The sequence below is a fragment of the Lampetra fluviatilis genome, chromosome 30 (genome assembly GCF_964198595.1).
Source record: "Lampetra fluviatilis chromosome 30, kcLamFluv1.1, whole genome shotgun sequence".
In the NCBI taxonomy this organism is placed as follows: Eukaryota; Metazoa; Chordata; class Hyperoartia; order Petromyzontiformes; family Petromyzontidae; genus Lampetra; species Lampetra fluviatilis.
In genome coordinates this window covers 3698884-3716491 of record NC_136304.1, presented here as the reverse complement: position 1 = coordinate 3716491, position 17608 = coordinate 3698884, and the positions used below count along the sequence as shown (strand labels likewise).

Here is a 17608-nt window from a genome sequence, read left to right as displayed (position 1 = left end):
GATAGCGTAAGATCATTGATGATGATTGATGATGATGATCAGTAATTTAGGCAATGCAGTATTTACGGCCGCTCGAACAGAAGACGTCATTATATACACATGTATATTTAACACCCTTGTGAAAAACGTATTATTCTCATTATATTGCTAACACACATTATGACACTGTATAATAAGAAAAAGAATGATGATCTCAACGACTCAGAGGCGCGAGGAGCAGGAACCACAGACGAGCGAGGAGCCACGCGGCGAGGAACCGTCGCTACCAACAAATGCCCAAGCTCTGCGATCCTCAATATGTTAAGGTGGTATCGGACAATTAAATCAGCGTTTACACGTCGGAGAAAAAATAAGCGCCATGTTTAAAATGCTTCAATTATTCTTTTGGACGGAGCTAGTAATGACTCACACAAGTTCGGTCTGAATAACATTTCTTTACAATTATTTCACATTCTAACGCGGCGGCTGGCGATCGAGCAAAGACGGTCACTGCATCGCGCACTTTCAGGTGCACTTCTGCGACCGTCTGGAACGCTCTTCCTTCCGATATTAAGAAGCCACTGGGTGCTGTGCAATTTTAAATCCTCTTGTTTGACGAACTAATTCCTTTAGAACAGTTTTTTGTGTTTAGTTTGTTGGCCTTCCCCCCCCACCCCCCTGGCGCACCTCCGACTAAGGCGGTTGGCTGTGTACGGTGCGAACGAAGTTCTACATTCATACAGACGTGTGCCAAGGTATTTGAAGCGATGCAACCATGACAAATCCTCGATTGATCAATGTTCATCGATTCACTGAGGCTCATGATCTAACGCTGTCGACAGAGGGCAGTGCAAGTTTCAAGCGAGTCGCACGAACGCGTGAGGTTGAGGCACGCAGCCATTTGTGCTTCGTTAAAAAAAAAACAAATCATGGCGAACTGCATTGTGGCCCCCCTTTGTCTGAGATCGCCGTCAAATTGGCAATTGGAGCGAATGTGACACCTAATGGCAGCTGGTGCTGCCGCTGCAGTGATGCAGTGGGAGACAGGACGTGGACCGGTTGAGTATGATGACGACGATGATATAATACAGGGTGCTTTAAAAAAATGTTTACACTTCTGAGAATTTGCAACAATAGCGATCGGCCCATATACTTTTTTGAAAAAAATTAAACACCCTGTATATATAACTGTTAATAGCCCCCAGAAGCTGACTTACAACTTATCTCGTGCATTCCAATGTTGCGTAGCAGTAGATTCTCTATTTATTTTTGCCTTGGGGACTCACTCCATCTCCCGATGAAAGGTGGCTCTGTCATCGGGAGACGGTTGTTTCTGTTGCGATGGAAACGTCGTAGTTTTTTGTTACATTTGTATTTTCTTTGAACCTATCTACGTGACTTTACCGAAATACCCATGAATATGAATTCCTGCAGTCACGAAAGCTTTAAGTCTTGATGTTGCTGTTATTTAAATAATTTGGGAGCAATGTTTCAGATTCAGAATCGGAATTTTGATTTGTACTGGAGGAATCCGATGAGCTATGAAGCTCTTCCCCCCCCCCCCCCCCCCCCAAAAGACGTACAGTCGTTTCACAGATGTCCCCACGCAGACTGTGGCTCCGGCACGACATTGGTCTTCTCCTGCCCGGAACGCCGCCGCGGGATCTTTAACGTCCATTGCGCAACCGGTGGCGCGTCACGTTGCAACCACCGCGAGTGGTTCAATTAATCGATTCTATCCGTGTGGTTCGAGCGAGTCCGTCCGTCTGTCTGTCTGCTCCATCTTGTCCGGCATTCGCCAAAGCTGAAGCTTGCGTAGACGAGACGTCCCAATGATTCTGGGGACAATGTGTCTCATTCGTATCTAATGCTTCTCTCCGGAGGAAAATTAAATCAATCGTTAGACGACCCATCTGCCGCAAGGCCTCCTGGGAGTGCGTGATATCAGCAGCGTTGATTCAATGCAAGCAAAACCTCTGGAACCGCTCTCTGCATCCAGTGTCTCATCACCAGAGTCAGCCTTGCGTACGTCTTGCATGTGGTTTGCATGCGTTATACATGCGAGACAAAGATCCCCCGTATAGCCTTAACAGACTGTTGGGGCAAGTGCTGTTAGCGAGCAGCGCCTATGAAGGCCGGCACGGCACACGAGGGGGTGGGTGACCAACACCACGCCCGGCCGCCTTTGTCTCACTAGTGGCGATGTTTACACGCAGCACCAGGTACTCATTTGAGGTTGAGTCTACCTAGGGGAGGCCCAGGACCGGTTGAGATAATCGTCGCTGGTGTTGGTGGCCGTGAGCGGGAAATCGAACTCTGTGTCGCTGTGTTCGTAGCGCAGCGCGCTAACCACTGCGCCACCACTCCCCCCGCCCCCCCACGCGTACTAAGGTCATTAATGCACGCGCAATTCGATGCATTATCGCGAGCGTTAATAATCGATTCTATTCGAATCGATTAATCGTTTACAATCTCACGAGATCGTAAGAGCCATGGGTGCGGAATCGCCGACGTCGACAAAGCGGGCATTAAGTTTTCGCCAGAGAGTCGAACGGAAAAATGAACCATTTTATTATTCTCCAATATGATTAATATTATTCGTTCAATACAATATATCGGCCCGTGCAAGACGGCCAAAATGACAGAACACGCCCAAGCGAACCACCATCGAACGGATAATGGAGCGAGATTGATTGTGGCGGCGGCATTTGCAGAATCAAAAAGCAGAATATTAATACTGGAGGAGGAATCCGATGAGCTATGAAGCTCTTTTGCAAAGGCGTCCAGTAGGGGCAGGTCAGAACTTTGCAACGACTTGCAAGACCGTGAGAGACGTGGCGACGGAACGCTTTCATTCAGCAGTGGATAGACCATGATTGGTGATGGTGATGAAGCGTAAAATATGAAGGTTGGTACATTAGTCATATTCTTGTTGGTTAATATCAAGGATGGTGCTGAGTATTTGGGGGAGGTGGGGGGATGGGTGGTGCAGCGGTTGGCGCACTTTGCTCTGAACCTTGCAACGGGAGTTCGATTCCCGATCACGGCCAACGTCAGGTCACGGGCGCGTGGCAACGACATCAAAGACAAAGATCCCCCGTGTAGCCTTAACAGACTGTAGGGGCAAATGCTGTTAGCGAGCACCTATGAAGGCAGGAACGGTACACGAGGGGGTGGGGTGGTCAGCACCACGCCCGACCGTCTTTGTCACCCCCGTGGCGATGTTTACACATCGCACGAGGTACTCATTTGAGGCTGAGTCGACCTAGGGGAGGCCCAGGACCGATTCAGACAATCGTCACTGGGTGTTGGCCGTGAGCGGGAATCGAACCCGGGTCGCCGCGTTCGTAGCGCAGTGCAGCGCTAACCGCAACACTAACGACATCACACACACACAGACACACACACAGATACACACATAGACACACACACAGACACACACAGACACACACAGACACAGACACACACAGACATAGACACACACATAGACACACACACAGACACACACACACCGGTGGGGGTGGAGGGGAAGGCGTGGGGGGCGGGCATCTCGAGCGCTGGGAAGATAAGTTTAGGGGGCACAGGTGGAGGTGGCCTCGAGTTCACCAAACACTTTGCACCAAAACATTCAGCCTCAAAGATCGACGACACCACGTGACTCGACAACTCCCCGTGTGCGCGTCATCTTGAAAACTGGCGTGCTGCGAATGAGGACCATATTGTTTTTCGTTTACCTCTTTAAGGTCACAATGTTGTTGTCACTGACGGTATGCGAGTGGGTGTTGCTTATGTTATTGCCGTTGATTATGCTTTTGCACCGCCGCCAACGCAGTGGCATCGACGTCAACAACGAATAGCCTCACTCGTTGGGTTGAATTTCGCTGCAAGCACACAGTGTCACACGTCTTTGTCAATCCACTGCTGGATGAAAGGGGCGGGTTATTCGACCCATACTTCGCCACGCCGGTCAGCGCGGCTTTTGGTGAAGGCGGGGAGCAGAGACGTGGGGAGCGCATTGCAGTGAAGGCAGAGAGCTCGCTTAACGCGTTCAGGATGCGTTCCAGGAGCAGTGAGCGCGAATCGAATCGGCGCTAGAAGGGACTCATCATACCCATCGTACAGCATCACGCGCCACTGCACTCTCCCGCACACGGCGCAGCCCCACGACAGTATACATAATACTCTACAGACAGTATACATAATACTCTACAGACAGTATATAACAAGGGCTTAGGTTTCACACCGAATATTTTACGCAACGCTGGTGCACCGGGGTAGGCAGGCACGTGCTCATCGATCGGCGCGCTCGGCTGCGTCCGTGCGCCAAAGGGGACGTTGACCGCGCGGCGCGTGCGGAGCCGGGAAAATGTTCGCAGTCGAATTTGCGATCAACCGCGATTCGAGCGCTGACAATCATCGCAGCAGTGACGCACACACACAGCGCTTCGCCGCTGCCGACGCGCGATGCCTGGGCTTGACCGCCCGAGCGTGAAATTGGAGCCGTCGTTTCGCCGCGTCTGCGCCAGCAGCCGTGCGAAAGAACGAGGAGAAGAAGAAGGAATTGACGATCGACCCGAAGATCGATCGATCGCTCGCTCTCTCGGATCTCGTCGACGACGCCAGCAGCCGCCGTTTCAGGAACCCAGTTCGAGCAAATTCGCCGACAGCGAGTAGAGCAGCGACTCCGTCGAGGGCGGAAAGAGATCCGCGTAGCTGTGCTGTCCGTTCAGCGCTCCGTCTCCAAACGCGAGGTCCGGACCCCCGTGCTGCTGAGCATGGGGCAGAGGCGGCAGCGGCGGCGGTGGCGACAGCATAGCCATGCAGCTCAGCGGCGCGGGGTGTGGACCCTGTGGGTCCCCTTCGTCCAAGGGGCCTCCTCCGTGGCCGTCGCCCTCGTGGCCCGACGCGGCCATGAGCGCGTAGCCTTCCCTCTCCAGGGCCGCCGCGGCCGCCGCCAGACCGTCGTGGTGTCCGCGCGAGTGGAAGGGGGGCCCCGCCGCCTCCCGGTGCGAGAGCGGCGACTGGCACGGGGTCGAACCCTCCTCGTCCTCCGTGCCCGACAGGGAGCCGCCACCGGCCGAGCGCCCGGCGACTCCTCCCGCGGTCACGCTCGACGCGGATGCGCTGGCGGTGGTGGTCGTGGTGGTGGTGGCGGTGGAGATGTTGGTGGTGGTGGTGTTCCCGGGGGGTCGTGCCGTGCTGTCCCCGTCCGCGTTGTCGCTGCCGTCTCTGTAACGAAGCCGCACGGCGCGCGGGAGTTGTTAGCGAGAGTTTGGAGAGAGAGGGAGATGGAGAGAGAGAGTTGGAGAGAGATATTCGCGTTGGTTGAGTCGGCAACTCTTTAAGGGCCGCTTCGTGACCGTTGTTTATTAAGGACCGCCACCGTCTCGTGTTCACCACCACAGTGCATTGACATATAGAGATGTTGTTTTTTTGTTTTACTGAATTCGAAACAAATGCCTCTTCTTGTTATTTGAGAACGCATTGAGAACGCAAAAGATGTGGTCGTCCTTCGAAGCGATCGTCGATTCGAATCGTGAGCCGGAAGCCTTCGAGGATGAGTAGCGGCGCAGTGCTGCGACCAAAATAAAAAAAAACACTCGCGACCACTCCGCGTGAAACCCTCGACAGACGGACAGGGAGAGGCAGACGGACAGACCGCGAGACACGGAGAGAGAGAGACGTTGACAGACACCGACACACTTTTGGGAGATGTCCGCACAACGGCACTTGGGGGTAACAACCCGGTGCCTCTAGGGGGCAGTAGAGGGCATCGGCGTCTTTCGAGTTCCATCTGTGTGGAGTTAATCACACGATAGATTAGTGGCGGGGCTTTAGTGGGTGGGTGGGTCCACGCGTGGCTTAGTGTGTGGGTGGGTAAGTGGGTGGGTGAGTGTGTGGGTGGGTAAATGGGTGGGTGAGTGTGTGGGTGGGCTAATGGGTGTGTTGCTGTGCAGGGTGGGTCAGTCAGTGCGATGGGTAAATGCGTGGCTTATTCATTTGGTGGGTAATGGGCGGCTGAGTGTTATTCTGTGGGCCGTCTGATAGGCTGGTGTGTGGGTCTCTGGGTAGATTAACAAATATGTTAACAATTGCATTACTTGGTGACGTGGGGTGTGGATGGGTCAGTGTGTGGGTGTGTGTGTATCAAAGTGTGGGTTTGTGAAGGGGTGTGCGGGTTTAGTGTGTAGTCGATGAGTGGGTGACGTAGTGTGTGTGTGTGTATTATAGTGTAGCAGTAGTGTAGCGGTTAGCGCGCTGCGCTACGAACCCAACGACCGGATTTCGAGTCCCGCTTACGGCAGAACCAGTAACAATTACCTGAACCGGTTCTGGGCCTCTCCTAGGTCGGCTCAGACTCAAATTAGTATCTGGTACGGTTTGGAAACATCGCCACTCGAGATTCAACGGCGGCCGGGCGTGGTGCTGGCCACCCACCCCCTCGTGTGCCGTGCCGGCCTTCACAGGTGCTGCTCGCTAACGGCACTTGCCCCAACAGTCTGTTAAGGCTATACGGGGGATCTTTGTCTCGCATGTACAACGCATGCAAACCACATGCAAGTCGTACGCAAGCCTGACTCTGGTGATGAGACACTGGATGCAGAGAGCGGTTCCAGAGTTGTGCTTGCATTGAGTCAACGCTGCTGATATCACGCACTCCCAGGAGGCCTTGCGGCCGATGGGTCGTCTAACAATTGATTTAATTTTCCTCTGGAGAGAAGGATTAGATACGAATGAGACGCAGTGTCCGACGAATCATTGGGGCTTCAGCTTTGTGTGTAGGCTAGTGTGTGTGTGTGGAGTTAGTCGGTCAGTGTGTGCAGGTAGTGTGCGCGTTGATGGATGAGGCAGATGGATGACGTTTGTCGGGTGAACACAATTGCGCATTATGGTTTTAATGCTTCCATCCATTCGCGCGTTGCTTCAAGTCTCATTGTCAGGAGGGTCCTGCCATACGGATGTTTGGCCCAATTCCATTCACGAGGTTTGTTTCGCGTGTGACGAAGGCTGAGTGCCCCGCGGAGAAAACCCCACAACGCAGTCGAGGGGGTAAGCACGTGTTGCAACTGATCACGCCGAGTAGCACAGCCGTCGAACTGGGGCGACCGCCTCAGGCCCCGCGCTTTGGGGGGGGGGGGGGGGAGGGGGTCCTGCGCTTTGACGTTACGGTGTTATTTGACCATATTTCACCACCGTGCACAGTGTCCGCAAAATTGCCGACCCCTCCGTGTCTCTTTATGGACCGCTTCCGCGACGTCACATGTTAAGTATCGTCTCGTAATGCGGCTCTTAAAATATTTCAACAAAAATAGTTTTACCGAATTCGATTTAAAAAAAAAATGGACTCTTCGTGTTATTTTGCTTGCCCCGGTGTAGAACTTTATCCTGCTAAAAGTGTCGTCGTCGTTGTTGTTGTTGTTGTTTTACTTACGAAACTCAGGTGGGCGGTTTGGGTGACGTGTCAATTCCTGCTGTCTCCCGAGGGACTAATTATAGTCGCCGCGTGTGAGTTGCGAGCGACGCGCTCCCTGTTGATCCGCGTCCATACGGGGTCATCTATAAGCGTGCACTGAGCTGTGGAGTTTTGTGGATGTGGGGGCGGTGGTGGGGCTGGTGGGGGAAGTTGGGGTGGGGGCTGGGAGATGATGAGTGATGTGGGGGTAAGGGAACTCCCACCCCGCCCTCTGAGCGAGGGTCCCCCCTTGTCTCCATCAGGATGTTCCCCGTGTGCTCGCGAGCCGTTGCCATAGCGCCCGTTTCCATGTTTACCAGTCTTCCCCGTTGCGCGCCGCACGCGCCCGATGATTGCTCAACACGCCCCGCCGCCCCCCCCCCCACGTGACGTTCTATAAGGGCTCATTCAGTGTCTCGTCCACAGCCACGTTTGCTAAAATCATTGCTGGTGAACTGCCAGATATAGCTAAGTCATACTGATATTAAGCTAGAGGTAGATCGTGTGTGGTGTACACACGTGTGTGTCCGTGTGGTGTACACACGTGTGTGTGTGTGTGGTGTACACACGTGTGTGTGTCCGTGTGGTGTACACACGTGTGTGTGTGTGTGGTGTACACACACGTGTGTGTGTGTGTGGTGTACACACACGTGTGTGTGTGGTGTACACACGTGTGTGTGTGTGGCGTACACACGTGTGTGTGTGTGTGGTGTACACACGTGTGTGTGTGTGTGGTGTACACACATGTGTGTGTGTGGTGTACACACGTGTGTGTGTGTGGCGTACACACGTGTGTGTGTGTGTGGTGTACACACGTGTGTGTGTGTGTGTGCGTGTGTAATGTACCGAGTTGGCACAGTCGGTCAACCCATGGCACCTGGATCTGTCTCGTGACCTCCTGCGAGCAGCGAGCCTTCCACACTTCACGTGGCCTCAAGGTGCACCTAGCCTGGCACAAGCGCTGTGGTGGCCGTCACCGCCACTTGGTGGCGAATGGCAGCAGTCGCTGTTGTTGGTATACACGTGCGTGTACAAAGATAAAAACACAAATCCCCCGTATAGCCTTAACAGGATGTTGGGGCAAGTGCTGTTAACGAGCACCTATGAAGGCCGGCACGTCACACTTGGGGGTGAGTGGCCAACACCACGCCCGGCCGCCTTTGTCTCCCCAGTGACGATGTTTACACACCGCATCGAGGCTGTGTCGACCTAGAGGAGACCCAGAACCGGTTCAGAGAATCATCACTGGTGTTGGCCGTGAGCGGCAATAGAACTCGAATCGCCGGGTTCATAGCGCAGCGCGCTCACCACGACACTGCCGCCTCCCCCCACACACGCGCGCGCGCGCGTGCCGGTGGCGAACCCCACGACCTAACATCGAGTGGCGACCACTGCTAAAAGCGTCGTCGGCGAGTGACATCCGATCCGTTGCTGAGACTCCTCACCTCCCGCTGCTTCGCGCGAGCTCGCCAATGTGTTCGCCACAATGAGCAAAGCGCACGCTCTACGGGTGTGTGTGTGTGCGGGGTGGTGTTTTTGTGTGTGGGAGAATTGCGACGTTAAAGACCCTTTTTGCGGGTGGGACGTCATCATTCGCAGGAGGAGAGCAACGCCTTCCGACGGCGTTTCGATACCCTCTCATGCCGAAATGCTTCCTCGATCTCAATGTTATTATCAACGATGATAACTGTATTTATTCAACCACAGACCAAGTGTCTATTCGACTATTAGAGGACCGGAATGATTTCTACGCATTTCACTCGATTGATTGTCGATGATGATAATGATGATGGTTGCTGTTGCTGCTGATGATGATTTTTGTTGTTGTGACCGCTTGCCATTCATGAGTGTAATGATGATTCTGATGACGGAAGAAAAAAAACCAATGCATTCATGCACGGCCGGGATGAGAAAACAGCGGCACGAGTTCTGACGAAAAGCAGAGAGAACACTCACATAACACCCAATTTACAATCCTTGCACTGGCTGTTAGTCGGTCAAAGAATTGATTTCAAATTATTCTATTGGTTTTTAAGTCGTTGAATGGTCTGGCACCTGTATAATGTCTTCCATGCTTCTAAGATATGAACCAACAAAAACACTAAGGTCCCCTGGTACCGGTCTTTGAGTGGTCCCAAAGGCCAGGACCAAACCCTAGGGGGAGAAGCGGCTTTGAGTGTGGACGGTCGTCGCCTGTGGAACAGCCTGACAGGGGATCTGGGGGCTTCACAATCATTAAGCACTTTTACAATGAATCTAAAAACTGACTTTTTTTAAACTTGCTTCTAATTAAACATTTCTTAATGCGTTATTCGCATTATGTCTTTGCTAGAAATTTGTAACAACGTGATTTTATTTTGCCTACAATTTCACTTTTATTGCCTGCACAGCACTACGCATTGCATTTTTTTGCACGAATAGTGCGGTAGAAATAACGTTTGATTAATCGATGATGACGATGATAATCATGTTGTTGTTGTTGTTGCTGCTTATGATGACGCTGACTAAATCAATCACGAGGTGCGTCTAGACCAGGGAGGAGGAGGGAGGGGGTTGGTCGCAAACCAAAATAAAACAAGAGTATCAATTTTTTCCCCTCTCCAAATTCTGTAAAAAAAAAAAAAGAAACTTTAATATTTCAAGAGCCGCAATGGATTGCGTGCTGAATACGAGACGATGGTCGTTAATAAATAACGTCACGGAAGCAGCCCGGGGTCGAAGGTCGCTGGTGTAAACCAAGTCGAACGCCGCACGCGGACAACCGAATTCGAACTCGATCGCGCTCCACGTTCGGCAAGCTGTCCTGCGCGGTAGCCCAGGATTGGAGGCCCTCATCCAGCAGTGGATTGACAACTGAGCTGTACTGTGCATGGCCCACTTTGCCCACTGCCGTCTACGCACCTCCGATTAGCACGGGCGGCTACGTACGGCGCGAAAGAAGTTCAACATGCATCGTCTTACGTGCGTAGGATACAAGCAAGGCGGGCACGGCGAATAGCGAACTCGCGATTTTGACGATGCAGGCTGAGCGGTGTTGGCAGTGATTAGCGTGCGCTGCACTACGAACCCGGCCACCTGAGTTCGATTCCCTGCCACGGTGAACATCAGTGACGAGTGATATCTGAACTGGTCCTCTCGCCCTCCACACCCAACCCCCCCACGCCCCGCGCTTGCCCCCCCACACTTTTGAAAACTAATTTCTTTAGAACTGATTTTTGTGTTTAGTTTGTTGTCCTTCCCCCGCACCTCCGATTAGCGCGGTTGGCTACGTACGGTGCGAAAGAAGTTCAACATGCATACATACAGCCCTCATTGACCAGCGTGGCCAACCAGTGGGTTGACAAAGGGCTTTAAGAGAAGTTAATTGAGGATGCAGAGAGGGGTGGGATTTGGTTTATTCAACTGGCTGGCGTGTCTATATGCGAGCCACCCTGTAATCATGTAAGAGCGAGCGTGTGTGTTGTGGGGGAACGGTGGCGCAGTGGTTAACGCGCTGCGCTACGAACCCGGCGACCCGAGTTCATATTCCCGCTCACGACCAACATCGGTGACGAATATCTAAACCGGTGGTGGACTTCGCCAAGGTCGACTCGGCCTCAAATGAGTACCTGGTGCGGTGCGTAAAAACATCGCCGCTGGAGAGACAAAGGCGGCTGGGCCTGGTGCTGGCCACCCACCTCCTCGTGTGCCGTTAAGTCCTCCAGAGGTGCTCCTCGCGATCAGCACTTGCCCCAACAGTCTGTTAAGGCTATACGGGTGATCTTTGTCTTGCATATGTATGTCAGCGCGTGCGTATGAATAGACCCCTCTGCCCCCTCCCATGACGCCGTGCGTTTAGCGATTTCCGGTTGCTCTCTCCCAGAAGATTTCCTCAAATTCCTGCACCGGCGGAGCTTCTGTCTGTCACCTGCGCTCCGTCTGTCACCTGCGCTCCATGGAGCATGCGTCTAGTTGTGTGCCTCGCTGTCATGTCGTCGTTGTTGTTGCTGGTGGTGGTGGTGCTTCTGGTGGGAGAGGTTGTCGCAGCTTGGAGCTGGGATAGCTGTGTAGGTGGTGGAAGCGAATTGAATAATAATCATACTCATCATCAGCAGCAGCAATCATTAATTCACTGCTGGATGAAGACCCCACGTGATCACATTTCGCAGTGGTTCCCATTTTTAGCACCGCCTTCATCTGACTTCACCTAAATCCTTCCCCTCCTTCCCCCGCCTCGATACCCCTCCACAAACCATCTTCCCCCCCCACCACCCCCCTCGCCTCCACTCACCCGTACCCCCTTACCATCCTGCCGATATGGACCCTATACACGTGAAACCCGCAAACTGTGGCCATGTAATTATACCCAGGCATGTCAGATCAACAGGGCACCAAGTCCTGGCCTAGGCACGTGTGTCCCCGCTATGCGCTCTGCCTGTCACTGCTATGCGATGTCCCCGCTATGCGCTCTGCCTGTCACTGCTATGTGATGTCCCCGCTATGCGCTCTGCCTGTCACTGCTATGCGATGTCCCCGCTATGCGCTCTGCCTGTCACTGCTATGCGATGTCCCCGCTATGCGCTCTGCCTGTCACTGCTATGTGATGTCCCCGCTATGCGCTCTGCCTGTCACTGCTATGTGATGTCCCTGCTATGCGCTCTGCCTGTCACTGCTATGTGATGTCCCCGCTATGCGCTCTGCCTGTCACTGCTATGTGATGTCCCCGCTATGCGCTCTGCCTGTCACTGCTATGTGATGTCCCCGCTATGCGCTCTGCCTGTCACTGCTATGTGATGTCCCCGCTATGCGCTCTGCCTGTCACTGCTATGTGATGTCCCCGCTATGCGCTCTGCCTGTCACTGCTATGTGATGTCCCCGCTATGCGCTCTGCCTGTCACTGCTATGTGATGTCCCTGCTATGCGCTCTGCCTGTCACTGCTATGTGATGTTCCTGCTATGCGCTCTGCCTGTCACTGCTATGTGATGTCCCTGCTATGCGCTCTGCCTGTCACTGCTATGCGATGTCCCTGCTTATGCGCTCCGCCTGTCCCCGCTTATGCGTTCCGCCTGACATAATTGCACAGTCGGCATTAATAGCGTTGGCGTTGTAGTTTCGTGTGCAGACACACATTGTACTCTAGGAGTACAGTATTATGCATTCGTGAGCACAGTGCAAAATACTTACGGATGTTTCTATAATACATTTGTATTAATTTATTCATGAAATAATATTTAATCTTAATTATTATTAGCACAATGACCGATGATCAATTAAAGCCCTCACATATTGCTCATACGAAATAAATTACGCTGTTGGGAACGTATCCCCCTGTATACAATGGTATAATGAGCGCTGATTCGATTAGCGCTTACATCTCCAGGATACGCATTTCGAACGCTGAGCGAGGTATTCCGGTATATAACAGGCAACATTCAGGCAATAGCCCTTCTTAATAGCCGATACAAATTGTGTTATTATTTTCCACCCTTTCAAAGCCACGGTGCTGTTATACACGAGTGTGAGTTTAAATTTATTAACTCTGTCTATGCACCACTGCCAACTCGGAAGCAGTAGCATCGCCAAACAAATGTATTTTTCAATTTGACCCTGGATCTGTCGACGGATTTTCTTCGATCTCGTCTTGCGTTGCATTTCACGGCTGTTATCAATTGACCGACTGAACACGAATTATAATTTTTACAGCCCACACCACCCCCCCCCCCCCCCTCTCAATCCACTGCTGGATAGTGGCTTTCTCATACAGCGCGACAGCCATCACACTGCATGTATGTACTATGCTGAACTTATTTCGCACCGTACCGAGCCAACCGCGCTAATCGGAGGTGCATCATGCTACGTGAACTCCCAATTGAGTAATTTGCCGGTAACTTGAGCTGTTTGGCCAGTTATATTTTTGATGCTAGTTGCATTCTTTAATTCGCGTCACTAGCCATGCGACTACAGCAGAGACCCCAAAGGAAACCCACGCAGAACAGGGGAGGAAGAAGAACTTACAAACTCCATACAGAGAGACGCCCGTGTCGGGAATCAAACCCATGGTTTAGTTTCCTTAGGGGTTTTTTCGGTAAAGTCACGTAGATAAAAATAAAAATTTATAAAAGTAAAATTTTAAAAAAAAAAAAAAAAAATCACGACGTTTCGGAGGCAACACAAGCTTCCGTCTTCAGGTGGAACCATGGTTTAGTTCGTGCCGCGAGTCGCGAGTGTCACCACTGCGCCCGCACCCCTCCAAGCCCGAGCCCGTCCTGCAGTCGCCTGTTGGGCAAATCTTATTTTCATCCGCAATCATCGCCAGCTCGGACACGACCACCGCAGTGGTGATTGCGCATTAAGCCCCCAACGGCGTCAAGACGCTGGCTCCTCCACCACTGCGGTTGTAGCGCCACGGTGCGTCCGCCAGGCGGCACCGTCACCCACCGCGAGTCGCATCCGTGACAAAATGTTCGGGGTCACGGTTTCGTCTCGCTTAGGTCAAAGGTCACGCGGTGCTCCCAAATCAATGCCGCAGGTCCCAGCGGCCTCGCGGTCCGATTGTGAGGCCCCTCGCTCGATTGCGCGCGTCTCAAAAGTAGTCAAGCAGAGCGCCGCTACTGACTGTCATGGACTCGCAACAATGAATGGGCTCGTGATCGTCAGAATTGTAAATGTTTTCATCTTAATTTTTTATGGAATAATATTATTAGCCTGATTGGGGATATCGGCGCGATATCATCAGACGAAAGGAAGTTTCCAATCGGTTCTCCGGTAGAGCGGTGCGACTCTTCCTGTTACAGAACCGTCTGCGGAAGTGGATGTTTCAGAGCTACCGCTGAGATATCTGCAATCGACCTCTGTCCCACGCAGAGAGAATGCGTCGCTTGTAAAACACGACCAATAGGTGTTAGGCGGAGAGTAACGAGGTGAGTGCGGGTTGTGGTGCGTTATCCTGCGGTATAGTAACTAAATAATAAGAAACACAAGATAAAGGTGCGGCCCTGCAAGTGCTTGCTCACGCCACTGCTAGCAGAAAGGGCTCCCACTGGGAGGGAGCTCCAAAAGAGCCTCAGGTGAGAACGTTCGGTCGACTTTTCCACGCTGCTCAAGACGTATTTGCAAGAGGTGGGAGTCCCCACACTTTACACCCACCGCTGGCCATTTGCCGATCATACTGACGTGCGGTGTGTACCCATGCATGGTGAGGGCAAGGGTGGTTGTGATTTAAGACACTTTGACGATCGTTTTAGCTGCCGCGCCCGGAGATCGAATCGAACCGACGACCAACGCGAAAACCAACATGACAAGTTCCGGCGAGCGAATTCTTTCACCGCATAATCATCATCATCACAATCATCACCCCGGGGTGTTTAACACAAAACCAAACAAACCACAGCATCGCTCATCCTCCTCCTCCTCCTCACCTGTCCCTCGACTCCGCCGCTCGATCCCTCTGCCGTCGGTTCTTGAACCAGTTGCTGACCTGCGTCGTGGTCAGACCCGTCGCCTGCGCCAACTCGCGCTTCTCGCGCGGGGACGGGTACGGGTTGTGCGCGTACCAATCTCTAAGTACTCCCCGAGACCTCTCCTTGAAGCAGTAGCTCGTCTCCTCGCCGTCCCAGATGGTCCTCGGCAGCGGGAACTTGCGCCGCACCCGGTACTTGCCCACGGCTCCCAGCGGTCGTCCGCGCAGGCGTTCCGCCTCCGTGTAGTGCGCCTTGAGCCACAGCTGCTGCAGCTTAGCGTGATTGCGCGCTGAGAAGGGCTGACTTTCCAGCACAGCGTAAAGCTCCCGAAAGTTGCCCTGGTGGAACGCCACCACCGCCTTGGCCATGAGGATGCTCTCGCTGCGCTGGATTTGCTCGCACGCGGGCAGCGACCAGAGGAAGCGTCCCAGGCGCTCCATGTTCCCGCCCTGAAGGAGCGCCTCGCACACGCACGCCACTTGCTCCTGCGTGAAGCCGAAGGACATTTCGGCGGCAGCGACGGCGTGAGACGGCATCGGCGTGGGTCGGAGATGTGTTGCGCGCGTGCGTGTGTTTGTGAGGTGGGGAGTGTGTGGGTTCTTGTGTGTGTGTGGGTCTCTGTGTGCGTTTGTGGTTGTGCGCGTGTATGTGCTGGTGTGTGTGTGGGGGGTAATGGGTGTGTTGGGTATTGATCTGCGTGTGGGGGTGTGTGTGGGTCTGCGCACGCTCGCTAACAGCACCTATCACACCTGTCCTGCTAGACTATCGAGAGGAGAGGGATATTTACCTGTGTGCCTGTGCGTCCATGCGTGTGCGCTTGTGTTTGTGTGTGCGTCTCGGTCTCCTTGTGTGTGCGTGTGTGTCTAGGTGTACCTAGCCTGTCACAAGAGCCGTCGTGGTGACGTCACCCTAGCGTATGGGCGAATCGCGACTGTTGTTGTAGAGTGTGGACGCGTTTCTGTTCCTCTAATCTTGGCTTCCCGTCTGTCCATATCGCTACATCTACACTTCTATATTGTCTTGTCGCTATATCTGCACACGTACTTTTATCAATCCCACATCGATGTTTATATCTGTGTCTGCCTGTCTCTAACTCTGCCTAGGCATATATATAGTTATATTTACTTACCTACCGTACATCTATATTCCAATCTGCCTCTCCTCTCGTCGTTCACCTATCGATCTCTGTATCTCTCCATCCTACGCCTCGATGATCGGTACGCGCGCGCCCGCGTCTACCGCTGCACGTGTTGTTCACGTCTCTTCCGGCCGCGGCGACGTGATTCGCAAAACAAAAACACAACTTTAAACGCGCTCATCGGCTGCCTCGCAGTTGCGTTGTTTAGGCCTGTGCGCAAACAGAGCAAAGCGCGGCGCTTCCTACCCGGTCCATAGACAGTCACCCCCCACCCCTCCCACCCCTCCAGCAACACCGAACACCCCCCCCACTCCACTCCACTCCCCAATCAACCTCCAGCGCTCACTCCCCTCCTCAACCCCCTACTTCCACCGCCCCTCGCCTCCCTCCTCACCCCTCCCCTCCTGTCACCTCCACCACCCCCCCCCCACACCGTGGGTCCACGTTTCTATTGAGACGGCGAGTCGCCACGAGGAAGTGAGGATGCAGTCGCCGGCTCTGCGCGTCGCTGTGAAGAGATAACGCGGTCGGTGGGACGCGTGCGATTTAGACTCGGAGTCGCGGTGGTGGTGGTGGAGGAGGAGGAGAGGAAGGAGGAGGAGGGAGGGGGAGGAGGAGGAGAAGGAGGGAGAGAGGCAGGGAGGGTCGAGGTGTCGGGTTCATTGGAAACTTAACGCCAGGCCACGTGTGTCGGTGTGTGTGTGTGCGCGCGTGTGTCGCTGTGAGCGCGTATTTCTCTGTGTGTGTGTGCGCGCGTGTGTGTGTCGCTGTGAGCGCGTGTTTCTCTGTGTGTGTGTGAGAGCGTGTGCGTGTTTCTCTGTGTGTGTGTGAGAGCGTGTGTGTGTTTCTCTGTGTGTGTGTGAGCGTGTGTGTGTGTTTTTCTGTCTGTGTGTGAGAGCGTGTGTGTGTGTTTATCTGTCTGTGTGTGAGAGCGTGTGTGTGTTTCTCTGTCTGTGTGTGTGAGAGCGTGTGTGTGTGTTTCTCTGTCTGTGTGTGTGAGAGCGTGTGTGTGTGTTTCTCTGTCTGTGTGTGTGATAGCGTGTGTGTGTGTTTCTCTGTGTGTGTGAGAGAGCGTGTGTGTGTGTTTCTCTGTGTGTGAAAGCGTGTGTGTGTTTATCTGTCTGTGTGTGAAAGCGTGTGTGTGTGTTTCTCTGTCTGTGTGTGAGAGCGTGTGTGTGTGTTTCTCTGTGCGTGTGTGAGAGCGTGTGTGTGTGTTTCTCTGTGTGTGTGTGAGAGCGTGTGTGTGTGTTTCTCTGTCTGTGTGTGACAGCGTGTGTGCTTTTTCTCTGTCTGTGTGTGGGAGCGTGTGTGTGTGTTTCTCTGTCTTTGTATGTGAGCGTGTGTGTGTTTCTCTCTGTGTGTGAGAGCGTGTGTGTGTGTTTCTCTGTCTGTGTGTGAGAGCGTATGTGTGTGTTTATCTGTCTTTGTGTGAAAGCGTGTGTGTGTTTCTCTGTCTGTGTGTGAGAGCGTGTGTGTGTTTCTCTGTCTGTGTGTGTGATAGTGTGTGTGTGTGTGTGTTTTTCTGTCTGTGTGTGAGTGTGTGTGTTTCCCTGTCTGTGTGTGACAGCGTGTGTGTGTGTTTCTCTCTCTGTGTGTGA

At 53.1% G+C, this 17608-nt stretch overlaps 1 protein-coding gene across 1 annotated transcript; it reads right to left on the bottom strand.

The window, feature by feature from the left end:
- Positions 1 to 2517: 2517 nt before the first annotated feature.
- Positions 2518 to 15570, bottom strand: LOC144943300 (uncharacterized). The gene is made up of 2 exons (XM_078870673.1): positions 14831 to 15570; positions 2518 to 5208 (listed from the first exon to the last, which is right to left on the bottom strand). Exons 1-2 carry the CDS (start codon positions 15406 to 15408, stop codon positions 4614 to 4616), a joined length of 1173 nt encoding a protein of 390 aa, XP_078726799.1. The 5' UTR covers positions 15409 to 15570; the 3' UTR covers positions 2518 to 4613.
- Between the last annotated feature and the right edge of the window lie 2038 nt (positions 15571 to 17608).

What these genes read in the sequence shown, in the direction of transcription:
- LOC144943300 (XM_078870673.1), bottom strand. Translation starts at nt 15,408, where the DNA reads ATGCCGTCTCACGCCGTCGCTGCCGCCGAAATGTCCTTCGGCTTCACG. An exon ending in GCGGCGGAGTCGAGGGACAG is followed by an intron (nt 5,209 to 14,830) that starts GTGAGGAGGAGG and finishes GCTTCGTTACAG; the next exon opens with AGACGGCAGCGACAACGCGG.